Consider the following 27,896-nt stretch of genomic DNA (forward strand, 5'->3'; position numbering starts at 1 on the left):
CCCACAAATTTTGGTATGATGTCTCATCATTGTCATTATCTTGAGTGAAATTATTAATTGTATCTATAATTTGCTGCTTCACCCAATCATTCTTTAAGATGAGATTGTTTAGTTTCCAATTACTTTTTGGTCTATTTCCCCCTAACTTTTTGTTGAATGTAGTTTTTATTGCATCATGATCTGAAAAGAAAGCATTTACTATTTCTGCTTTCTTGCATTTAATTTTGAGGTCTTTATGTCCTAATATATGGTCAATTTTTGAATAGGTTCCATGAACTGCTGAGAAGAAAGTATATTCCCTTCTATCTCCATTCAATTTTCTCCAAAGATCCAACATACCTAATTTTTCTAATATTCTATTTACTTCTTTAATTTCTTTCTTATTTGTTTTGTGGTTTGATTTGTCTAATTCTGAGAGTGCAAGGTTGAGATCTCCTACTATTACAGTTTTGTTGTCTATTTCTTCTTGCAACTCTCTTAACTTCTCCTTTAGGAAGTTGAGTGCCATACCACTTGGTGCATATATGTTTAATATTGATATTGCTTCGTTGTTTATGCTACCCTTTAGCAGGATGTAGTTTCCTTCCTTATCTCTTTTAATTAGATCAATTTTTACTTTTGCTTGATCTGAGATAAGGATGGCTACCCCTGCTTTTTTGACTTCACCTGAAGCATAATAGATTTTGCTCCAGCCTTTTACCTTTACTCTATATGTATCCCCCTGCTTTAAATGTGTTTCTTGTAAACAACATATTGTAGGGTTCTGACTTTTGATCCAGTCTGCTATCTGCCTCCTCTTTATGGGGGAGTTCATCCCATTCACATTTACGGTTAGAATTACTAAATCTGTATTTCCTGCCATCCTAATAACCCCAGATTGTGCTTTACTTATTCTTGCCTCCCCCAACCCTCTTTCCCCCTTTTAAACTTATGTACCCCTCTTGTATCACGATACTTATCCTCTTTATAATCCCTCCCTCCCCCCCTTTGAGTCTTTCCCCCTTCCTTCCCTTATTACTCTTTTTCTTTTCCCTTTTCCTCTCCCCCGTTTTTAATGAGGCGAGAGAGAATTTTCTCTAAAACAAATGTCAATTATTTTTTCTTTGAGCCAACTCTGATGAGAGTAAGATTCACACAATGTTCCTCCCCCTCTCTAAATTCCCTCAGATATGATAAGTTTCCTTAGCCTCTTTGTGGGATGTGGTTTCCCTCTTTTTATCCCTCCTTCCCACCTTATTCTGCCATCATCCCTTTTCCATATCTACTTCCCTTTTTTATGTTATATCAGTACAATCAAATTATACATGTATTCTTTTTGTATATCCACAACAGAAATACAATTCTCAAGAGTTATTTTTACCTTTTCTGCATCTCTTGAGTTCTATTCTTGGAGATCAAATTTTTTGTTTAGTTCTGGTTTTTTCTTCAGAAACAAATGGAATTCATTTGTTTCATTAAATGTCCATCTTCTTCCCTGGAAGAAAATGCTCAGCTTAGCTGGGTAGTTTATTCTTGGCTGCATCCCAAGTTCTTGTGCCTTTCGGAATATCATATTCCAGGCCCTTCTTTCCTTTAATGTAGAGGCAGCCAGATCTTGGGTGATCCTTATTGTGGCACCTCGGTATTTAAATGGTTTTTTTTTGGCTGCTTGTAAAATTTTTTCCTTAATCTGATAGTTCTGAAATTTTGCCACAATATTCCTTGGGGTTTTTATTTTAGGGTTTCTTTCAGAAGGTGTTCGATGAATTCTTTCAATGCCTATTTTACCTTCTGATTCTATTACATCTGGGCAGTTCTCTTTGATGATTTCTTGTAAAATAGTATCTAGGCTCTTTTTTTCATCATAGTTTTCAGAAAGTCCAATAATCCTCAGATTATCTCTCCTAGATCTATTTTCCAAGTCTGTCGTTTTTGCAAGTAGATAATTCATGGTTTTTTCCAGTTTGTCATTTTTTTGTTTTTGCTTGACTGATTCTTGCTGTCTCAATGAATCATTAGTTTCAATTTGTTCAGTTCTAATTTTTAAAGAATTATTTTCTTCATTAGCTTTTTTTACTTCTTTCTGTATATGTCCAATTGAGTTTTTGAATGTATTGTTTTGGTCTGTGGAATTTTTTTCCATTTCACTAATTTTTTTTTTAGTGAATTATTTTCTTTTTCCAATTCACAGATCCTACTTTCTTGCGTGTTCTTTGTCTTTTCCAATTCACGGATCCTACTTTCTTGCGAGTTCTTTGTCTTTTCCAATTCACAAATCCTACTTTCTAGTGAATTCTTTATTTTTTCCAATTCACAATTCTTACTTTCCTGAGATTTTTTTTTTTCCAATTCACCAATTTTGTTTCCCTGCACTTCCTGGGAATTTTTTAACTTTCCAATTCGTATTTCAGGAAGTTGTTGCTCTCTTGTAAGGCTTCTCTTTCCTTTCCCCATTTATCTTCTAACTCTCTTTTGAGACTTTTAATGGTCTCTTCTATGAGAGCATCATGTAAAGGAGGACAGTCTGATGCATTTTTGCTGTTTGAGGTCTCTTCAGGTTTGCTGACCTGCTCTTTTTCTGCATAGAAGCTGTCGATTGTTCTTTTCATCTTTTTATTCATGTTTTAAAGCCTTTAGGGTAGGTCTCCTAGGCAAGGGGGTTACCAGCTTCCTCTGCAGAGCAGGGAAAGATGTAAACCGATTTCCGGCTCCGAGGTATGGGAGTGCTCTGGGTGAGAGTTTTCCCTTCCCCCAACAGGAAGTGGATTCAGCACTGGCCGAGCTATCAAACTGCTTAGTAGGGCTGAGTGGATTATCGATTGCCCTCGGCTAGAGACTAAGTGGTGAAAGTGTCACCGCCCAGGCCGGAGCCTCTTGTGGGACTGTGAGTATTAGCAGCTGAGCGCAGACTGCAGAACGCAGACAGCCACAAACTCTGCCCAGTGTCTCTGCCTGATGCAAATCGGCCCTGGAAAAGCTCTATGGCCCCAAGCCGAGCTCCCCACTGCGCAGATTGGAGGCTAACCCGGGCTGCGTCCTCCTGCCGTGCAGGATCACAACTGCCCCAAGGAAAAGCCCCGTACTGCGGGTTGGGGCTGCGCGCTTGTGCTGAGATCTGTGCCTTCACCCTGGGTTTGAGACTCTCCTCGGAACCTAATTTCTCTCCCAGTCTGCGCCGATCTCCCCCCTGGCCCCGGAACCAACCTTTTTTGGCGAGACTGCAGATTTTCTTCGGCCGGTGAGTTGTTCTACTTCTTATCTTTACGAATTGTAGCAGTCAAGACTATTTTTGAGGCTCGATATAATATTGATAAAGAGGGTAAGAGAAGAGCTTAGAAAGACGCGTGTGTCTTCTCCGCCATCTTGGCTCCGCCCCCAAATTTGCAAATTATTATTGTCATTCAACTTTAGGACCTTAAAATAAAATTTCAAGTCATCTTTAGACTCTTAAATAAGTAAAATTAATAAAATGAACCATAAACATGACCTTAATAAATAGAATTACCTCTCTACCTGAATAGATAAAACATGATTAGCTTTGTACATGGTATTTTACCATTGGCATAAAATCTATAAAAGCAATAAAAAGACATTTTATTTTTAAAAATCCACTTCTTGATGGTTTAGTGGTTAGAGAACTGGATCTGGCATCAGAAATATCTGAATTCAAATCTCATTTCAGACACTAGAACTTGGACAAATCATTCAATCTCAAATTGACTCACTTTCCTCAACTGTAAAATGGGAATTATAATAACACAGGGTTCCCAGGGTGATTGCAGGATTAAATGAAATAATTAAATCCTTTATATAATGCCACTAAGACACATAATGGAGCAAAAGTAACCAACACAGGAACTGTATCTATGCCCAAGGGCCACATTTGTTATCTATATTCATCTGACCTCCTGGTTCAGTATTAGTCATTGTGTTTATTCTGAGTTTAATTCCTTTTTAGAGCTTTTTAACTTGTACGTAGATAAGATTGTTCTAGCCTTGCTTATTTTTGTTGGATCATTTCACAATCAACAAGCCACTCATTATTTTTGTCTTTTTTGCTACCAAAAAAATATAGTGTGGTGAATATTTTACTGCATATCAGATGAATCTTTTTTCATTTTTTACTTCACTGCTCCATTCCTTCTTTATTTTACTCATTGTAAGCATTTAAAGATATAAATTTCCCCTTAATTTTTTTTTTGCTGCATCCCATAAATTTTGGCATGTAGACTCACTGTTACCTCTTTAATGAAACTATTGATTGTTTCTACAATCGGTTCTTTGAGCCATACATACTTTAGGATTAAATGAGTAGTTTTCAATTTTTAATCTATCTTTACATGACTACTTAATATAATTTTATTGCATTATCTAGAAAGAATACATTTAATATTTCGGCTTTACTGCTTTTCATTGTGAGGTTTCTCTACCCTAATACATAATCAATTTTTTGTGTAAATACCATAGTCACTGAGAAAAAAAGTATATTCCTTTCTATTTCCATTTATTCTTCTCCAGAAGTCTATTATAACTAACTTTCCTAAAGTTCTATTCATCTCTTTAATTTTTTGTGTGTTTATTTTTGGATATATCTGTCAACTTCTGAAAGGGGAAAGCTAAAGTCCCTCACTCAGATCTCTAATAATATAAAGTTTATATATTATTATATCATACGTTAATATAAAGTATCATATTCCCATGTAAAAATGTAAATCGTTTAACTCTATTGAATTCTTTATGATTTCTCTTTCTTGTTCACCTTTTAAAGTTTCTCTTAAGTATTGTATTTGGAAATCAGATTTTCTGTTCTGGTCTGGTCTTTTCAGCTTGAAATACTTGAAAGTCCTCTATTTTAATTAAATATTTAACTCCTGAAGGATGACTTAGTTTTGCTGAGTAAATGATTTGGGGTTATAACCCTAGCTCCTTTGCCTCTGGAGGATCATATTCTAAGTACTCTGATCCTTTAATGGAGAAGTTGCTACTGTTTTATCCTAACAGTAGTTACATGATATTTGAATTGTTGCTTTCTAGCTACTAACAATATTTTCTCCTTGACCTGAGAGCTATGAAATTTGAGCTAGGACTTTTTAAAAGCTTTTTTATTTTCAGCTTTAATTTATTTTCAAGGCATATGTATGGATAATTTTTCAACATTGATCCTTACAAAGCCTTGTACTTCAAATTTTCCCCTCCTTCCCCCTACCCCTCCCCTAGATGGCAGTAATCCAATATATGTTAAACATGTTTAAAAAAACATGTGTTAAATCCATATATATCTACATATTTATACAGTAATCTTGCTGCACAAGAAAAGTCAGATAAAAAAGGAAAGAAATGAGAAAAAATAAAATGCAAGTAAACAACAAAAAAAGTGAAAATGCTATGTTGTGATCCACACTCAGTGGCCACAGTCCTCTCTCTGAGTGTAGGTGGCTCTCTTTCATCACAAAATCATTGGAACTGGCCTGTCATCTCATTGTTGGATAGAGTTACATCCATCAGAATTGATCACCATTTAATCTTGTTGACATTTTTTTCACAAGATCAGTGGATTCTAAACTGTGCATACCTTTGATCCAGCAGTGTTTCTACTGGGCTTATTCCCCAAAGAGATACTAAAGAAGGGAAAGGGACCTGCATGTGCCAAAATGTTTGTGGCAGCCCTGTTTGTAGTGGCCAGAAGCTGGAAAATGAATGGATGCCCATCAATTGGAGAATGGTTGAGTAAATTGTGGTATATGAATGTTATGGAATATTATTGTTCTGTAAGAAACGACCAGCAGGATGAATACAGAGAGGATTGGTGAGACTTACGTGAACTGATGCTGAGTGAAATGAGCAGAACCAGGAGATCATTATATACCTCAATAATGATACCATATGAGGATGTATTCTGATGGAAGTGGATTTCTTTGACAAAGAGATCTAACTCAGTTTCAACTGATCAATGATGGACAGAAGCAGCTACACCCAAAGAAAGAACACTGGGAAATGAATGTAAACTGCTTGCATTTTTGTTTTTCTTCCCGGGTTATTTATACCTTCTAAATACAATTCGCCCTGAGCAACAAGAGAACTGTTCGGTTTTGCACACATATATTGTATCTAAGATCTACTATAACCTATTTAACATGTATAGGACTACTTGCCATCTGGGGGAGGAGATGGAGGGAGGGAGGGGAAAAATCAGAACAGAAGTGAGTGCAAGGGATAATGTTGTAAAAAATTACCCTGGCTTGGGTTCTGTCAATAAAAAGTTATTTAAAAAAAAAAAAAAAAAAAAAAAAAAAAGATCAGTGGATTCTATTTTTTTTCTGGTCCTAAGATATTGGGGAAGTTTTCCTTGATAATTTCTTAAAAGATAAGGCCTCAGCTCGTTTTGTGGTCATGGCTTTCAAGTAGTCCAATAATTTTTTGTTTTTAATTTGTTATTTTTTGGTTACATTTTCAACTCAAAACTGTCTCCCTTCCTTTATTTCTCCATCCTTCCCCATTTTATACTAGAGAAGGCCCCAACTTTATAAGTGGGTAGGTGTGAAATCCCACTATACAAATTTCTATTTATCTGTCCTTCCTCTGGAGTTATTGATTTGAATATTTATAATGCTAAGATCTTAGTCACTCACAGTGATTCTATGCACAATATTGATGTTACTCTAGATAATATTCTCTTGGTTCTGCTCATTTTATTTCTCATTATTTCATGCAAGATTTTCTATGTTTTTTTTTTTAAATCAACTTCATCATTTCTTACAGCATAGTAATATTCCATCAGAATCGTGTACCTCAACTTGTTTATTCCCCAAATGATGGGCATCTCCCTAATTTCCACCTGTTGGCCACCATAAGAAAACTGCTATAGATATTTTGGTGCATGTAGATTCTTTTCCTTTTTTTCTGATCTCCTTGGGAAACAGAATAGTAGTATTGATTGGTCAAAGGGTGTACATAATTTTATAACTCTGATTGTAATAGATCATTTTATAATTCCATCAACAATTTATCAGTGTCCCAATTTTTCCACATCTACTCAACATTTGTCATTTCTCTCTTCTATTTTAGCCAATCTGACAGGTATGAAATGATATCTCAAAGTTATTTTAATGTGCATTTCTCTTATCAATAATGATTTAGAGCATTTTTTCATATGACTATTTCTTCATTGAAAAATTGCCTGTTCATGTCCTTGGGTCATTAATCAATTGGGCAGTGATGACATTCTCATACATTCAACTGAGTTCTCCATAAATCCAAGAAACTATCTATAAAATTACCCCTTCACCATTTTCTGCTTTCCTTTTCATCTTGGATGTGCTGGTTTTACTTGTAATCAAAATTACTCATTTTACATCTCTATCTTTTTGTTTATTCATAAATTATTCTCCTGTCCATAAATCTAAAAGGAAATAACTTCTACGTTCTTCTAATTTACTTATAATATATCCCTTTATTTCGAGGTTATGAATTCATTTTGACCTTATCTTGGTAAGTGGTGTAAGACTGGTCTATAACCAGTTTCTGCCATGCAGCTTCCAATTTCCCAACAACTTTTTTTTACCAAATAGTGAATTTTTATCCCTTTACATTTGTCAAAAACAATATTACTTTAATCATTACTCTGTTGCACTGATCCATATTTCTTAGGCAATAACAAGCAGTTCTGATAATCAGCACTTTATAATACAGTTTGAGATTTGGTACTGCTAAACCTCCTTACTTTGCTTTTTTTTCCTTTAACAATTCCTTTAATAATCTTGAGCTTTGGGTCTTCTAAATGAATTTTTTTTTCCTAGCTCAAAGCTAGAAAATAGAAAATAGAAAAAAAAGTTTTTTTTTAATTTAATTGAGATAAAGATTGAATATGTAGATTAGGTAGAATTGTCATTTTTATTATATTGACTCTGCCTACCTGTGAGCAATTGATATTTCTCCAATAATTTAAATATTACTTTATTTGCACAAAAAGTGTTTTATTACTATGCTTAATTTCTGGATTTGTCTTGGCAGACATACTTCTAGGTATTGTATGGTTATTTAAATAGGCCATCTTATTATCATTTCTTGTATGGTTTTGTTGCTGATATATGAAAATACTAATTATTTCTGTAAGTTTATTTTATATCCTGCTAATTTTCTGGCATTCTAGAACATCACCAATCATCTTCACTTTTATCTTGCCACTAAACTTTGATGGCTCTGGAAGAGAGAATGAGACTGATGACTTATATCCAAATCATGCACAAGTCAAGACATCACTATGATATCATAGGTCCTTTTGGGGAATGAAGGATGATTATCAACAATTACTTTGCTAAAATTACTTATTTCTCTTAACTTTTTAGTTAACTCTGTAGAATTTTCCATCTATGCCTTTATATCATCTATTAAAAGGATGTTTTATTATCTCATTGTTTATTTTGATTCCTCTCATTTTATTTTCTGACTGCTTTTGTTAGTATTTCTAATATAATACTGAATAATATCAGTGATAATGTGCATGCTTGTTTTACTCCTGGTCTTATTGGGAAGGCTTCTAGTTTGTCCTCATCACAAATAATGCTTGCTGGTGTGTTTTGGTAGATGCTCCTTATAATTAAAAGGAAAAATGCAAAAAAAAAAATTACAAGGAAAAAAAGCAAAAAAAAAAAAATTGCTTTCAAGTGTTTTTAATAGGAGATATGTATTTTTGTGAAAAACTTTCCCCACATTTTCTGATATAATCACATGATTTTTATTACTTTTGTTACTGAATCCAAAAATTCTCAAATTATGTCTCCTTAATCTTATTTCCCCAGGTCATTTATTTTTTCAACAAGATATTTCACATATCTTTTTTTTTCCATTCTTTTGGGGTTTTTGTATGGTTTCTTAATATCTCTTAAGACTTTAGCTTCCGCTTGCCCAATTCTTATTTTTAAGGAATTGTTTTCTTAAGTAAGCTTTTGTATCTCCTTTTCCATTTGGCCAATTCTATTTTCTAAGGAGCTGTTATCTTCAGTGATTTTTTGGTACATTTTTTCCCACTTTATTGTGCTTCTACCTATTGACTCTTTTTCATGTTTCTCTTGCATTATTACTATGATTTTTTTCCAATTTTTTTTCAATATAATCTCTTCCAGGAAGTCTGGTAGGATTTTTGAAAGTGGGGGCCTTAATTCTAACTCAAATTTTTCTTTATGAACAAATGGGCTTTGCATGTAGCTGTTTTGACATTGTTGTCCTCTTCTGCATTGGTTTTGATCTTCCCTGAACCCATAGTTACAGTTTCTCTTTTTTGTTGTTTACTCATTTTTCCAGACTATTTCTTGATTTTTAACTCTATGCTAAAGATGGAATATGCTCCTGGAGAGGAAGGATCACTGTCCCAAGCTTCAGGTTCTTCATGCTTCTGGCTTTAGGGCTCTAATTTTGGAGACCTGTAAGTTTTCAGTTATTCCAAAGTGGTATGCTCTAAGGAGAAGAGTATTCCCCTATTCCCAGAAGAAAAATATACTTTAGTTCTACTGAACAGGTAGGTCTCTTCCTTTTAGACTTGCACTAACAAAAAAAAAAAATCACAATAGGGAATACAGAATGTATCTTATGTTCACCATCTTGTAGGTTTAGTCCTTTTCTGATTTCTCCATCACTGGGATCCATGTGGACAACTCTTTCCTCCAACAAGCATACTGCACAGGAACTCTCCTTAAAAGGTTAAGTCCCTGAACTCTTCAATTTAACGTTTAACTTTTGAGTCAACTCCCATAGTTTGCATTTCTATGAAGATTTCCTTCTCTTGACTAGCAGATGAGATTCTTTAAATAAGTTACTTCAGAATTTTTCTACATTAGAAACAGGAAGCAAGAGTTCAGGAATGAATTTATTGAGAAACTGCTCTCTGAAACAATGCAGATGAATATATTTAGTGTCTGTGCACTTCTTTTAGGATGCTCTACCATTTCCTCAATTGTTCCCTTATCTTGGACCAGAAAAAATAAGTCCACTTTCAGGTATCAAACCTTCAGGCATCAGATCTCTGCCTTTTGCCCATAAAACTGGAGATGAGAACATGTAGCTAGCATGCAATTCTGTCCTAGAGTAACCATTAATCTGACTATAACCTCACAACCTATCATGGATTCATTTTGAGAAGAAAAAAAGATACAAAGGAAAAGATGGAAAGAGGCCAAAAAAGGAAGAGTCATTTCACTTTTATAGTTTTGCAGAAAATGTGGTTCCTTCCAATAGAGTTCATATTGCCAAAAGTTCCAGTCCATTTAATCATTTTGGTGACACTCCAAATCACTAGACTGTCTTTTTAATATAACAAAGTGCACAATGACACTTCACATCACATGTGGAGTCCCTAGAAGAGCTATCCTCTGCAAGTGTATAATGCACTCAAAATGATAGTTCATACTACCACCAGTGGATTTATTTTTACCTTTAGTGAGTCAGAAAACACAATTAGCTCAAAAGCAAAGGCATTTAATGAAAAGCATAGTAAGGTTTGTAAGAGAACATTGCTCCCAAAAAATAGGCACAGAATAATCTGAGATTGGTGAACAAAGCTTAGAAAAACTTCATTTCAAATATACAAACAAAAACACATACACGTGTACATGTGTATAATTATATGTGTGTATTGATATATTGGTATATACATATATCTTTGTATAATGTTTTAGAAGAGGAAAAAATCTCGATCTTTTAAAAAATATTTTTATTAAATACAAAAAAAGAAAAAAAAGAAAATAGAAAAAGACAGAAAAGGAAAAACCATTAACCCATTCCCAGCAAAGCATCAGAGAGGATTCAAAATAGATTTACATTTCAAGAAAGTATATATAATAATAGAAGAAATTATATTCATAAGTGTCCATCATTCCTTTGTTTCTTTGTAGGTAATTCTTTTGTTCTCTGCTGTGCACTCTTTATTTTATTCTTTTTTTCTCCTTTCATTCCCCCAACCTTCCCCAAGCAAGCTACAGTTTAACACAGATATAGAGATAAACACACACACACACACACACACACACGTGTGTATATGTGTGTATATGTGTGTATATATATATATATATATATATAATGTATATTTGTACATACCCACGGATAGATAGATCTCTATATACATACATATCTACATATACTCATACATATATAACATACATTTATGTAAACATGCCTCTAAAATAATAATAATATGGCTGACATAATGTAGATTTCTCTCCCAATTGAATCATTAAGTTTGACTTTGTCTAAGATCAATGATTATTAGTTCTACTTTTTTCCTGATAAATTCTACTCTTAATCCTTGTTGTAGTATTTGTATATATGTCTTCCTATCCCTGTTAATTCTTACTACTTTAATTCTGCTCCTTAACTGGCCTTATTATTACTTAACCTCCCCTCACCCTTAGATACCTCCCTTATCTTTTGCCCTTACCCTTTCTTTCCCTCTTCATCTCATTCCCATTAATCTATACATTTTATCCCACTCCTGTTACTCTAAAGATCCTTCTCTATCTCATCTTATCTTATACCATCTTCCCCCTCTTTATCCCTTTCCAATTGTGAGGGATGTAGAAGACCCTTACCCAAAATGACTACTCAGAGATCACTCAGTAGAAACCAGAAAAGTTATTTATTAATAAATTCTCATGAGAATGAGCAATTCCACTGCGAGGAGAGAAAAAGAGAAAGCTCAAAGTAGAAGAGCTAAAGATTTAGGAAAGATACACAGTTTTTATAGGGTTGGTTACAAAGGATTACATCATAAATTGGGGAGCATTGAGAAATAGGTGTCCTCTCCCCTAATTGAATGTTAAACATTGGTGCCAAAGGCAGATTAGAACGGAATGCTTTGTTTTCCCTGATTCTGAGAGGAATCATCAGTCAGACCTTCAAACTTCAGATTACTGAGCTGAAGGCATTTAATTATCTAAATATTGATAACATTGAACAAGGATAAATATCATCATTTCTGTTTAAGTAAATATATCAAGTTTTAAGTAAATATTGGCTTGCACACAACGTACTTATGCAGGTCACAGAGACATAGAAATAACAAAAAATACAGAAAAAGAATTTAAACATTCCTGTAAGTTCTTCACTTTATCTCTCCATTCCACAAACAATTAATATACAAATATATACATTATATACTCTGAATCTCCTTTTCCAATTGGTTAACTTTTTTTCATTATCTTGTTTTTCTTAGATGGCTTGGGGGATTTAGGAGGGCTGTTTTACTGGGTTTTTTTGGGGTTTTTTTTTTGTTTTTTTTTTTTAGTTTTTCCTCAGTCTCTTTCACTTGATTTTTAAAGTCTTTTTAAAATTATTCTATAAATTCGCTGTGGACAAGTAATCATTTAACATTACTCTTTGTAGTAGAAGAGGATTTTTTAACTTCATTGTCTTCTTCTGATGATAAACCCTGGTCTTTTTTATTCCCATAGTATGTTTCTATGATTGGGTTCTTTCTCTTTTTTTGCCAGTTTATTTTTTATGAGAACTATTAATGTAAACACTAGGTTTGGGAGGATGTATCTCTGGATTCATTTCAGCTCTCTCTCCCTTGATCTGAAATCCCAAACCAAAAGCTCCATCCTCCTGCAAGCCCAGCAGCATCCCTGCCCCACTGTTTCTGTACTCGCCTGGTATATGATAGTTCCTTCTCGCCCAGGGTTATTTCTTAGCAGCACAGCTGGGCCTGACATTCCTAATCAGCAAAGATCCTTTCAGTCTTTCTGGACTCAAACCCTGGACTCCCAGGAAGGTGAAATTTACCATGATTGAACTGAGGCTTCCTCAAAACCAGTATACCCAAAGCTCCCCAGTCTGTTTCCAGGAAGCTAGACTGGAGATGTTTGCACTTCACAAAACCTCGTCCTATGGTCTAACAGCCTTCTCGGGTTGTCCCAAGAGGAGCCCTGTTCTGCCACAAGTCTTTGTTTTCTGTCTATGTTCACCATGAAGTGCAAATTTGTTCTACTGGTGGGGAAAATCTGGAGAACTTAAAATTTTCTGACCTACTCCACCATCTTCCCAGAATCCTCCCCTTAATGGCTAGCTCCATTTTAATGGCTGCTTCTGCTCCAGCCTTGCTCTTTCTTCCTATCTAACACCCCTCCATTATATGGACTTCTTTTGCTATATCATTGACAGTAGGTTAGCCATCTCCCTATACTTGCCAGTATCTTGATGCCTGTGATAATCAGAGGTTATAAAGCAATCATATTGATATAAAATTCCTGGTTCTCATTTGCATTGTGGAAGTGCTTCAATTCATAATTGAACCTGGGCATCCTCTCCCCTACAGTCCTGCCCCCAGTGAATGAATGAAAAAAAAATGTATACCAATCACTTGCTAAGTGCTTGTGACTTTATATTTTAATGGCAGAGACAATATGTAAAAGAAAGTGATGACCAAGTATGAAATATTGGTCCAAAAAGTTACAGGAATAGTGATTGAAACCATAGGCTATAGATTGACAGATCTCTTCATGGAACAAGAGCAGAGTTTATTTGATTGACCCAGAACTTCCCAGAATTAGGGTAGGGGTAGAGCTGGGGAAGAAAATTGCATAATCTTTGCAAGATGATAACCAAGACTGTGGAGGGCAAAGAGTAGGTGAAGTGTAGTGGTTTAGATTTTCCTGAAATAGTTATCTGAATGTAAAATTTATTATTTAGCAAATAATAGCAAAAGGATATGAAATGGAAAGTCAGTTTCATAAGAATATTACACTATATACACAAATTGCTGTTTTTGTTGTTCTTGTGTTATTGATGATGACGATATTGATATTTATGTTTGAATTCAGAATAAAATTTCGGTTTTGTTTTTTGGGTTGTTGGTTTTTTTTAAGAGAATAGTTTTTGTCATTCATCATCTTAGAGTTCAGAGACTAATAAAATGAAGTCCTCACATACTTAGTCATTAGACTAGGGAAAAATTTTAGCTACATTGTTCTTGATAACAACCTATGTCTTTGCTCAGAGTCTTAGACTTGATAGACTTTTCTTGTCCAAAATAAAAATATTCACATTTTTTTGAAATAAAGTTGACATGGAGCAGGTAGATGGTGCAGTGGTAGAGCACCAGCCCTAAAGTCAGGAGGACCTGAGTTCAAATCTGGCCTCAGACACTTAACACTTCCTAGCTGTGTGACCCTAGGCAAGTCACTTGACCCCAATAGCCTTAGCAAAAAAGAAGGAAAAAAAAGTCTACATGTATGAAGTAACATCCAAATAAGTTGCCTATTGTTAAATCTATACTCCCTGGTCACTTAAGAGTAGTGTTTATTTTAAGATTTGATATATTTTAGGATTAAAAAATTCCTGTTGGCTCTTGTTGGCCAAACTACACTGCTTGAGAGACATTTAAGGACTTCTCTTTCAACAAACCACCAGGATCTATTTGGTCTGTGTCCCACTCATTTTCTCAATTTTTAAATTAATTTTTGGTCACTGGTACAAATGAAATTGTGGTGCATGGGATGGAGAAAGGCAAAGGAACTATTGGCATTAAAGAAATTCTCCCACAATTCAATCTTTTTTTTTTCTCAAATGCCTGCCTTTATTATATAGAAAGATAAAATGATTAATGGGTAGTAGAGTTAAATAGTTATGTGTAGTTAAATAGATATGTAGACATGATAAGATGCCTACATCCCATATGTGATTGTTTTTACATATATATCTGTGCCAGCAATAATTTCTAGACTTTGAGCCAAGCTGTACAGAAATATATGATTAAGTATTAAAATAAATTCCATAAAACTTCCCCCCAAAAAGTGTTTAGAGAAATCAAGGAAGTATTAAAGGAAGAAATGGGGCTTGAGTTTGCAATACAGAGCTTAGAGAAGCAGGATGAAAGAGCTTCTTAAGAATGATAAGATGAACCATTGAAGATTTTCAAATAATTGTTTTTAGTAAGATTAATCTGTTTATAAGATGGAAGGGGATAGGGGTAGTCATGGCAAGATGATGATGGGTCTTGTTATTCTTGCCAGTAATTATGGCTTCATTCTTTTGTTCTTAGGATCTGGAGAGTGCAAATACCACACCAAAAAAGGAACATTTTTTTGTTCATCAAAGGGAATTCAGTAGCTTTCCAGGACTGCTTTATTGCACCGTGTATGGTTGTAATATCTTATGTTAAATATAATTTCTCTGAAAACTCTGGGGACCTACCCATAACGACAAATACTAAAGAAAATATACTTTTTGACTGGCCCCCGTGTTTTTCCACAGCTGTTGTCACAACTTCACATTGGGAGACTCTTTATACAAAAGACGGTTTTAATACTTCACAGAAGATCAGAATTCCTCCCAACATACTTACTGATGAAGAAAGGGGAAATGTACAAGACATTAGCTTAATAGAAGAAGGAATAATATTTTTAACAGCAGGTTCTCTTTACCTGAGGAGAAACAACGATTTCATAAAACTTGACCAGAGGTTTCAAATTCCTCCGAATATAATCGGTACAGAAACAAGAACCTGGTGTTGGCCTGATTATGTACCAAGGGTTAGTCCAAGTTTATTATTTATCCTTCCAAGGTTTTTTAGTGGTTATTGTTTTATATTCCCTGAATATGAACAACATGGAAAACAAGGTTTAAAGTGTAATTAAAAATCAAAATATGTGGCAGACCCTGCTTATAAGATAAGGGGACTGGACTTGTGCTTTCCTTGACATAGGGCACCCATGGTAAGGAAGATTTGTCTATCAATGAAGGTCAGTGACTCCTCTGACTCTTAGCACAAGTCTCCCAAGTTCCTGAGAACATGGAGAAGTTAAACAGCTTAAGCAGGATCACACAGCCAGTATAGGTCAGAGGTGGGAATTGTTTGATAGCAGGTCTTATTGGCTTCAAGGACAGCTTTCTATCCACTACATGTCTCCTTCTCCTTCTTCTTTAAAGCCATAAATTCATCAAGGTTATTCATTAAATATATTTAATCTTTTTAAAAATTTTATTTAGTATTTATATAATTATAACTACATACTATATATATATACATAGCTGCATATAGTTATATATAAAAATAATTAACATTTGTTTTTGAAACTTGATTTCCAAATTCTTTCCTTTCCTCCCCATCACTGAGAAAGCAAGCAATTCAATATAAGATATACATGTGTAATCATATAAAACATTTCCATAATAGTCATGTTGCAAAATAAAACATAGACCACCCAAAAAACCTCTCAAGAAAAATAAAGTTAAAAAATATGCTTCAATCTGTATTCAGAACCTATCAGTTCTGTAGGAAAAGTAGTTTTCATCATAATCCTTTGGAGTTATCTAAGATCATTGTATTGGTGAGAATAGCTAAGTCATTCACAGCTGATCATCTTACAATATTGCTGTAATTTTGTACACTGAAGCACAAGATTTTGTACACTTTGCATCATGGAAGTCTTTTCAGGTTTTTTTTTTTTTTTTTTACAGCATCTTGCTCCTCATTTCTTACAGGATAATAATATTCCATCTCAATCACATAACACAATTCAGCCTTTTGCCAATCAGGCATCCTCTCAATTTCCAATTCATTGTGCCCAGATAATAGCTGCAATATTTTGGTACATATAGGTCCTTTTTCTTTTTAAATACATTTAATTTATGTACAGTATCAAATCCTCACTCAGAGCAATTGTCTAGACCAGAGAGGAGTTCTTTCCAAAAGGAGATACACAAATTTGGATGGGAAAAAAAATACCTTATTTTCACTAACTTTTAAATGTAACGTTTCTTCAGTTATGAGAGTAGGCATAAAACCCTGAGGAAGGACCATAGGCTTCCACAGACTGCCAAAGGAGTCCATGACACAATGTTAAGAATACTTGACTTAAGGGACACTCTTTATGATAAACAACTGGATATACAGGAGATAGATCTAAATTCAAATCCAGCCTCAAAAGCTTACTAGCTATATAACCTTGGGCAAATCACTTAATCCAGTTTGCCTCAGTACCTGAAGAAGGAAATGGCACTCTAGTATCTTTGTCAAGAAAATCCCAAGAAGGGTCATGCAAAGTCAGACACAACTGAAAAGCACTGACTTTCATTAATTAACCAACTAACCAGGCTAGCCCCCACTTACTCATTGTTTGGATCCTGATTGGCTCAAAGTGAATGTAAAAAGCAATTGTTTCTGTTTTGGTAAGAAACAGAAGAATTTATATAGGATGAGTCAGTAAACTGCATATTCCAAGTCATATTTAAGGTAATCTGCCAATGTCAACGTCAAATATTTATTTAAGGATCTCAAGAAAAACTGATCATTAGGAATTTCATGTACCTGGAATTTCATGTACCTGAAATGAGTTGATTGTCAAAGGAAAAAGATAAAGAGATCTCATTAAAGCATGCTATTCCCAACTATTTGAGAATTGTTAATCAAGTAATGAAACATGATGGTAGTCTGGAACACAGCCCAAATGGCATTACCTCTTATTAGAAATGTAAATAACTGGAGATAGAACTAAAATGGAAGAGTAAAACATTTTTTCTGAAGTCTCCCAAATCCGCCCCCCCCCCAACAAGAACAACACATTAAAACAAATGCTGAGCAGAAAACCAACACAAAATCACAATGAGTCATTTTTCTAGCCCAGGACAACTTAAAAAAAACATAAAAGTGTCTTTAGACACTATGGTAAGGGCTGGATGAGGTCATTGCAAGGCAAAAGCACAACAGGAACAGCAACACTGACAGTAAGGGGACTAAACACCCAGTCTCTGAAAGAGATCCCAGGAAATCTCTATACTTGTACTTGACTCAAGTGCCATTTGACAGCTCTGTTGTTCATTACCCAGTTTGGAGTCAGAATTCCATAGTGGTATACTGTCCATTACCTAGTTTCTGGTTGCAGTTCTAAGATTAAAAGGATTGGTTGTTATTATAAGGGAGCTAGGGTCTTACCTGTGTAAAAAACAGAGCATAGGGTTAGATCTCAAGCCCAATCATAATCATATTGGAAGCACAAAAAAAACTTACAGATTATCAGATAGAGCTTGAAAGCTCAGGCTACATACTCTGCCACCTTCTCCCTAACTCCCAGTTTTCACATAAAGTCATAAGTTAAGAAATAGGCAAGGAAAATAAACAAACTACAACAACAAAGAATTTGACCCTAAAAAGATACTATGTTGATAGAGAAGCTCGAGACACAAATTCAGAAGACAATGACTTGAAAACATCTACATGTAAAGCCTCATGGTGGAGGAGGAGAGTGGGAAGTTGCAGACTGGACACAAGCCCAACTAGAAGAGCTAATGAAATACATATATGTTCATATGTATATACATATATGTACATGTATACCTATCTATAAGATATGTGTATGTTAATGAGTATGTTTACATATATGTACATAAATATACATATATATTGTACACCAAAAAAAAAAAAAATTTAGGAAAGGAAATGCAGACATCCACTTAGACTTTTGCAATTCAAATCTCCAAAGCTCAAAAGATCCAGCCTCAGATTCCCTAGTTGCTGGAGTTACAGGGGTTGCTCCACTATGCCTAACTCTTAAAGCCATTGAAAAAGAGAGCCACAAGTGACTGATGGCCCATTGCCCCTAGATAATTTATACTTTATAATTATTTTATAGTATATTTCTTTTCACAAATTATACCACATGCATCTTACTACAAATTGATAGGACCACAAATTGAATGAATATACATTAAAATAGGAAAAGCAAAAAAAAAAAAAAAAAGGATTTATGATTTATAAAATGAGGCCTTTGAGATCATTAATTATCTAATTATAGTCAGGGAATGCCAACACGATTACCAGGATATGCTTCACTTTGACTGTTGTTGGATATCTCAAACAATATGCAAATCATTTTAGATTATCTATGTGGTAGTTAATGACATTTTCATCCTTATAATTAGGTCATCGAACTCATTAATTTTTTGTGTAGAGCTAATATATCTACAAGTAAACTATTCTAGGAAGTTAAAAGTTTACAAATTGCAGCATTATAGTCACTATATGTTTCTGGGGATATAAGGTTGGGATATGTTGCTGAATACTCCAAGAGATTGTGTGCTTTTTGTATTATCTACTTCCATTTCTTGATTTGTAACACATCCTAATTTGAGGCTACCAGACTAATATTATAAAAGCCTTCCAGCTTATGATGTCTCTCAGAAATATCCTCACTTTGGGTTGCATTACCTAAGTATACTAAAGTTCAGAAGAGAGTAGTTTCCCATGGTTATGTTGGAATGCATAATTTAGGAATAGAAAGGACATCCTTCCTACCCAAACCATTCTATCCAAATTTGTTGACAACTGGAGAAATTTCTGTGATAGGACTAAAAACCATAATATTTTTGCAACATTTCCCCTCCATCCCAAGTAAACAGACCAAAATGTTTGATCTTGCCAACATATGCAAAGATTTCATTAAATATCACTTCACACCTTACTAAAATTTCCATTTTTTAATTTTAAGCTATCAACTACACACCATTTCTTTAATCAATCATTCTAGAAACCTTCCATCTACACAAATCTTCCAAAGAGTTCACACATTCAAGACTTCATTCCCAAATCAAACTCCTGTGTCTCTTTTTATTGGTTACTAACAATAAATTCATTTTGTAAATAAAAAACTTTGCCAAGAGAATGTTCTACAAAAAGAGAATGTCATTGTAGTTTGAGAAGAGAAAAGAATGGAGAGATGGGGGGGGGAGGGGGAAGAGCTGAAGAGGCAAAATCAGGTAAAATCAGTTGAAAGGGCAGGGAGAAGATGGATTTCTTCAGGTAACTAAGTCAAAACTTGGAAGGGATACAGTGTTGATTTAGTCTAGTGCAGTTTCCAAGCTTCTTTAATTTCTAGTCAGAAGTCTAAAGAGGGAATTTGAACTTCTTATTGCATTTTTTGAACTTGGGAAGCTGTATCAATGGCCTGGGCCTTTAGGTCACTTAGCCAATTAAGTCTTGAAGAGGGAGTCAGTAAAGCAACCAAGTGGCACAGTGCATAGAACCCAGTGGAGAAAGACTCAACTTACTGTCTCAGACACTCACTAGCTCCATGACCTCAGTCAAGCCACGTAATGCTGTTTGCCTCAGTTTCCTCATCTATAAAATGAACTGGAAAAGGAAATGACAAACCACTCTAGTATCTTTGCCAAGAAAACCCCAATTGGTGTCACAAAGATTAGACATGCCTAACATGACTAAGGAACAACAAAAGAATTTCAATACTTTTGAAGGCAAGTTAATTAGCACAATCCATGTAGAAGGACACTGTGATAGATATTATCTACCACAGATGTTAGGATGGTTCTCAGTTTCTAGGCAACTGATTTTGGCTTGTCAAAGTTATAAACAATATTATTAGACTCCACTTTAGCAACCCTAACACTGAGAATCTTTGTCCCTGTTTGTGAAATTTTGTCAAATTCCAGCAGCTCCTTAGTACCCTTAAGATAAAATATAAACTCTTTTGTTTGATAGTTAAAGCTCTCAATAATCTGATCTTTTCTTACCTTTCCAGTTTTCTTATACTTTATTCTTCACACCCTCTATGATCCAGCAACCCTGACCTATTTTCAGTTGTTTTTTCCATGTCTTTTCACTAATTATCCCTTACATCCCCATAACATACCCTCATACATAGAATACTGCCTCACTTCTGCCTCTTAGTTTCTCTTGTTTTTCTTCAAAACTCCTATCAAAACCCTATTCACCTTTCCTGATTTTAATACCATCCCCATCCCAACTACTAATTAATCCCTTTCATTACATGAGTGTTTGTTTTTTTGCCTGCATTTACCACAAAACTTAATAAATACTCACTAAAATAAAACTAAATAAATGCTCACACTTTCTCCAGCTGTCCTTCAAAGCAACTAATAACTTATCTTAATGACAATTTCATCATTCAAGGGGAAAGAAGATGGATATAGAAAGGACTTTTATAATTTGCTTGAAGTGAATGGGATAATAATAACCAACCACCAAAAGAAAACAGAGATATTCAATTATTCCTTTACCATATTCTTGGTTAAAGAAGTAAGCCAAGAAATAAATACTTGTTATGTACCTACTATGTGCCAAGCAGTGTGCTAAGCTTTATAAATACTATTTCATTTGATTCTCACCATATGCAAAGAGAAGTCTTTCGACTTAAAATTTCGGAACAAAATGGTTAAGAGTTGGCTCCCGAAATAAGTTAGATTTTGTAAGGGAGCTTCTCCCTTTGGTAAATAAATTCAAGTTGCCTATATTCTCAGTTATTTCAAAAACTGACAAATGCAATTGCTGAGAATTTGTTAGTAATACATGAAATATTTGTAAAACAAGGAAATTCTTTTTAAGAAGCAGAAGGAATTGTTAACTATTAGCTAGTGAATTTTGATTCCTCAGAAATTCTAGAATGTATCATTAATAGAAAGACTGTCAAACATTGGAAAAGGAGGTGTGCTTATAATAGGTTAGGGTAGCAAGGTTGTCATAAGAAAGATTTGGATTTATCCAAATTTTCTAATTATCTTTTTGGAACTGAGGAGCAAAACTGGGAATCAATAAAAATGGTATAAAAAATAAATACAAACTTGCTATCAGGAAAATTTTTTCCTAACCATTAGAAATGTCCAAAAATAAAATGGATTGCTTTAGGAAAGTTATTGGAGTCCACTTCATTGGAAATCATCAGAAGTTGGAAAACAACAGGTAAATTGCAAAGGCAATTTCTTTTCAGACATGAATTAAACTAGATTGCTGCGACAAATTTTATGATTCTGTGGCTGCTCCCTGATAGAATCTCAGATGTCATATTTTGTCCTTACTCTAGAAGGAGCTAGTTGATAACAGCGTACTAGATCTGGAGTTCCAATACAGCCTCAGTCTCTTACTGTGGCCCTGCACGAGTCATTTAACCTGTGTTTACCTCAATTTCCTCAATTGTAAAATGGAATTTATAGCAGCATTTATCTTACAGCATTGTTGTGAGAATCAAGAGATATTATTTGTAACACATAATAGATACTATGTAAGTTCATATTTCCTTTTCCTGAGATCTCAGGAAAGGGATTTGATACAGAAAAATCTGTCACAAGATTATTGATAGTATCTTCTAGTCATTTTCTACATTTTACCATTGTTGGGGGGGGAGGGGAGAAGAAAGACATTTGAGGACCTTAAAAACTGAAGATCATACTCTATATCAGATGTTCTTATCTATTTTTATATTATAGATCCCTTGCACAGTCTGATGAAATCTATGAATTTCTTCTCAGAATAATACTTTTAAATGAATAAAATAAAAGAGCTTATCAAAATATAGTTATAAAAATATTAAAAATCACAACTTCCCCCCAAAATTTCCCCCTTCTCTTGTTCCTCACTGAGATCTGGCTACATACCTACAGTTACAAATCTTTATACCTCTGACTATAAGCCTGGAAGATGGGATGAGGAAAATTTTAAATTTTTTTCCTTTACAATCCTCATAGAGATGTTTTCTATAGAGTTCTAACCTTTATACATCAAGCTAAGCAGCCACATAATATACTTTCTCAGAGATTTTAGAAACTCTTCTGTTATACTCTCCCTTTGGATCTAATCTAATCTATTTCGGTTTGCTGAAATGAATTCAGTACTCCATTATTAACACATGCCATTCTTTGTGAAGTATGTTTTCCTATCTTAGCGACCAATAAAAATACTTGGTTCTAATTTATCTATAATCCATGTGGTAGAAGTGGCCATGTTTTCCTGATCTCCAACCCCCCATGTTGCCCCTAACTCAGGAATTCTCTTTTACCCTGTTCAAATCCATGCCCTAGAATGATCATCTCACCAAATTTCTATTTCCAGGATTCTCTCATTCCCAGTTGTTTAGTAGAATATTATCCTAACCATACTTTAGTGTCAATCAGCAAAGGATAGTTTTTCTGCAATTTCTCTTGCTCTTTCATTAGTCAAACCATGAATCATGATTCTCTACTGAAGTGGTTGTTTTAACTTCATTTGATTTAGTGTAGTTTAGTTGTTCCAGGTTTCACAATAAGAAAGGACACATATTAAATTGCACATATACTAGGTTATATCATATAATGTATCTTCACCTTGTTGTAGATATAGCTAAAGCCTAATGAGTTTCTCACAGCACAAAAGAGCTAAATCAGAACATGAACCCTGGATAACTCCCATAAATTCCCCATCTTTTTTCTTAGACTATAGTATGCCCTGTTTGTTTGTTTGTTTGTTCAAATATTTATGGATCCTGGTTCTCCAGAGACAAACTGTACATTGCCACCAAGGTGCAAGTGATGCTCCTGGTCAAGAGGTGAAATGCAGAGGGAGAGAAAATTAATGTCCTGCTTGGTTTGAAAAAAGAATTTAAACTGTTGTCATTGCTACAGTTTAAAATTATATATAGTATAGAGGGAAAAATAATAATATACGTTTTGAAAACAGCTCATACATAAAACTTTTTAGCTTTATTTTTAGGCCTATGCCTCAGACTGTTTTTTTTTTTTCCAGAACTAAATCAAAGTAGCTAACTTTATAAAAATTATAATTGCTAATTTTAATTTGTTTGTTCTAAAAGTCTGCCTTAAGGCCCTCCTGTGATAACAGAGGTGACCATAGCTAAATTCTTAATGACTGTGCCAATCAATCAAAAGCTTTGTCAAGGTCTATAAAACCTGGAAAGGCATTGTATAAGAACTAAGTGCCCAACAGTATGTCGATTAGCCAAATACAGAAAGATCTATCACTAGATTGGCTGCAGGTGAATGAATGTTGTTGTCATGGTAAATCTCAAAGGTCCTTTATTAAATCATACAGAGATTGGGATCTATAGAGAAAAACCTAATTGATTAGGATGACTGAAAATAACAATAGCTGATATACAGTGGTCTTAAGTTTTACAAAGCACTTTAAATATAAAATTATTCCTTTCACATCACAACTTCCCTCAATATGGTTTTGATGTGTGGGTCAGTATAAAAAATTAAATGAGAAATTTTGGGGAATTTTGCAGAAACCACAGGAGACACAGACAACACAGAAAGTTTAGAAACTCAGAAATGCATACTATATGTGGATAGTATTGTATAATATCAACATATTTTTTCTAATACTATAATTCAAACTTTTTTCCTGGTATGACCGGAAGGCCAAAAAATTTTAAGCAGATTTTCCAGATCACTGATGTGCCACACATTGTAGAAGAAGTAATTTTATTATTTTATTTGCTATTCACAATAATCATTGAAGAAGATAGCTAAGAGTATTGTCCTTATTTTGGAGATGAAGAAAGTTAAATGACCATGGTTCCACAGCTAGTAAGTGTCAGAGATAGAAAGAAATCACATATCTCTATTATATTGAAATATCTTTAAATATAGATCTTACTTAATTTAAAATAATCCTAAAACTTACAAGAGAATAAAATTAAGAACACAATAATTATAATGATATCTACAATCCATTACTGTGATCATTATTTTTAATTTTGTTGCAGAAAGGACTAGAATTAAGTGAAATAATATTGTGGACAGAAACAGAAGTCTTACTTGGATATACCAACTTAAGATTTTTCTCATTAATACAACTTGAAGAGCTCCTGGATATTCTGAATTTCAATCAAGAAGACAAAAATTTGTTTTCTATACATGTTGCTGCTTATACCTCAGATCCAGCTGGAATTGGTTTGATGATAGCTCACAAATTAAAAGGGAGTCAAAATAATATTTTACATCTAGCATTCTATAGTGAGGATACACTTAAATGGGAACTACAAGACTTTTTACTGTCTTTCTCTCATAACAAAAAATTGAATACACAATTCTTTTATACAGCATTGCCAAATTTTGTGATATGGGATGACACGACTGTCTACTATAGCTACCAAAATTATTCAAAACATGGATTTTTGCGTACATCTCTTGGAGAAGAAAACCTATCAGATATAGCAAGTGGTAGCCACATTCACCAAGTTTTTATAGGTTAAGTATTTTTATCTTGGGGGGGAAAAGGTGAATTAATGGTTCTATTTGGTAAACCTAAGAACTTTCTTATGAAGAGGTCATCATTTTGCAAGGTAATTACCATAATCTATTTTGTGACATCCAAAGTTTGTGAGATTGATATTGTCTCTATTATTTGAAAATAGAATTAAAAATATAAGATCATACTACATAATTGTCAATTGAAATTCATGAAAATTGGTTCCTTTTTGAGTCAGACATATCAGTCATCAATCAACACATTCATTTAGCACCTAGAATGAAATCATACGTTTGCTTCCCTGTAGCTCCCAGTCTAATTGAGAAAATAAAACACACAAAAATGCACTTATTTAATGTTTATAAGTGTTTTCTCTCCCCAAAACTCTTATGAGGTAGATTGCATTTATTCTCCCCATTTCACAAATGAAGAAATTGAGACATAAAACTTCAGTGGTATGCCAAGATCATAAAAACAGTAAATTTCAAAGCAGGATCTCTCAGAATCACAAGTTCAGCCCTTTGGTTTTTTTATTTATTTATTTTTGGAACACAAGAATTAAGTGATAGAAATAAGTGCCATATACATATGAGGGAATACATAATCTCCAAAGATAGCCCATTTCTACTTTTGAACAACTCTGTTGTAACAATTGCTACAAATTTTTTTTCTGCCATCAAACCTAAATAGTCCTTTTTGCAACTTAGTAATAATGATAATGACAATAATCATAATATTTATATAGAGTTGTAAGGGTTGCAAAATACTTTATCTGCATTATTTCATTTGGTCCCTCCAACAACTCTGAGAGGCAGGTAATGTATTATTGGCTCCATTTTACTGAATAAGGAAACCAATGTGCATAGAGTGCCTTAGCCAGTGATCACACAGTTACTGACAACTTAGGCAGCATTTGAAATCAATTCTTTGTGATTCCTAATCTAGCAATCCAATCGCATTCCACCTAGGTTCCACTCATTTTTTCCTGCTCTTTGGAGCAAAATACAAGTGGGATTCTCCTTTCAAATGACAACCCTTCAAATACTTGAACCACCACTAATCAACTTCATTGGATCTGCTGTCTATGTTATCTAATTTGATGGATATACATTGACAGTTTTCTCTATCCCAATTTTTTTACTTTTTCCCCATACCCACACCCTCCACCCCTCTCTCATTCCAATTGTATCAAAAATGTCCTAAGAAATAGAAGAAAATGGGAAGAAATAACAATTGTTTCTCCTGACATTTTTACAATAAGTATGAACAAGATCAAAGACTAAAGAGCAATAAGGAAAAGAAAGATTAGGACAGCACACTAACTGAATATGAAGAGGAGCCTGGAACCCTTACTATATATCTAACTTCTCACATTTAATTCTTGCTACTATTACAGAAAACCACCTAAGTGAATGAGAGACATCTATTGGCTTTGTATTATCACAATTGTACAAGCATATCAGTGTAATACTGAATGCATTAAATGAAGGACTTGACTATTACAGATAATATGCTGAAAAGATAACTTGGCATATATTTTAAAACATTCAAGATGTTTTGTCCTGTAGCACTTGGGGGAGGAAATTTATTATAATTTTGTTAAAGGCAATTGAATTGGGAATTATAGACAAGTTGATAAGGAAGAAATTTTAGGGAATAAATACACTTAAAAGAGGACTATCCTAAGAATTCATAGATAGTAGAAGAAAAAGATAAAGCAGGAGAGGGCTGCTGAAGAAAAGAATGGATGGGATTAAGGGTAGAGTAAGTAAGGAGAAGATGAAAGCAAAGAATATAGCAATAGATTAAAAAAATTTTTTTCTTACATTTCTAGACCCTTCTCAGAATCTTTTCATACAGGAATCAAAAAGAATCATTGAACAAGTTAAATATTTCAAGGAATCTTTTTTTAGCATATGCATGGGAGATAACTTTGTTTAGGAGAACCCCCAAGCAGCATTTTGCTTTATTAAGTCAGATGTTTTCTTAAACTCAACAAACAAACATAGTGAAAAACATAGTGAATACTTTATGCTCTGTAACTATCAGTTAATTATAAGGATGGTATGTTGTGCTTTAGAGAAACAATTTCCAAAATCTGAATATTGAATATTCGCTTTTGATATTTCCTTTAAAGATATCTTTGATGTACATGTAAATCATTTTTATAAAGATTTAATAAAGATGAAAGAGTAGGTAGGTAGCTCATTAATTACTGATATTTGCCTTTTGAGAGTATTCATATTATCTATACTTGCGTCTTTTAGCACTATTACTAAAGAAAATAGTGGGGGAGGAAGAAATATTCAGTTTCTATTAATAATGATACTAAACATGTTGAGGATCTAAAAGGAATACTCTTAAGATGAGAAACAGAAAATGCCTTTTTAAAAATATGCACTCACAAGGAAAACTAGAGAAATTCTAACTTATTTTCTCTCTTTTTTTCAGATTTGTTTGGGAATGGTGTGATAAAAATGCACAATAATATTATGCTTTATTTCAAAAATGATGTTACAGATGTAGCTTTGCTACATGAATGGGTTGATAAAATGGCCAATACAATAATTTTAGCCAACCCTAGAGGGGAGCTACTTCTTGTAACTCTTAATTATGGCAAAGCAAAAGTGTTAGAATATCCATTACTGTTGGAGGTATATAGTTCAACTTATGAAGAAGATAGTAGTTGTCCATATATATTGTTTCAAAGCAATATTTATTTAAACAATATCTATTTGGACAAGAGAGATGAACTGACATTTTGGTCTCAAGTAATATATCATGAGAATTTTGGTGTATATTCTATTGTGGAAACCTATGGACCAGATATATTAAAGGAAGAGAGATTTGCTGAGTATGAAATAGCCTTGGGAGTCTGCACTAAAAATCTGGTAAGTTAGATTAAATCTTTCAAATGTCTATCCCTCATATTCTT

General features: G+C 33.9%; 1 protein-coding gene across 1 annotated transcript in view; it reads left to right on the forward strand.

The window, feature by feature from the left end:
* LOC116423369 (cation channel sperm-associated protein subunit epsilon-like) overlaps positions 1 to 27,896 on the forward strand; it is a 135,726-nt gene that overhangs the window by 53,853 nt on the left and 53,977 nt on the right. The window contains exons 9-11 of the mRNA XM_031966984.1: positions 15,008 to 15,497; positions 24,477 to 24,960; positions 27,413 to 27,852. Of these exons, the coding sequence (XP_031822844.1) occupies positions 15,008 to 15,497; positions 24,477 to 24,960; positions 27,413 to 27,852 (1,414 nt within the window). The remainder of the gene's footprint in view (positions 1 to 15,007; positions 15,498 to 24,476; positions 24,961 to 27,412; positions 27,853 to 27,896) is intronic.

The sequence above is a fragment of the Sarcophilus harrisii genome, chromosome 4 (assembly GCF_902635505.1).
Source record: "Sarcophilus harrisii chromosome 4, mSarHar1.11, whole genome shotgun sequence".
Lineage (NCBI taxonomy): Eukaryota > Metazoa > Chordata > Mammalia > Dasyuromorphia > Dasyuridae > Sarcophilus > Sarcophilus harrisii.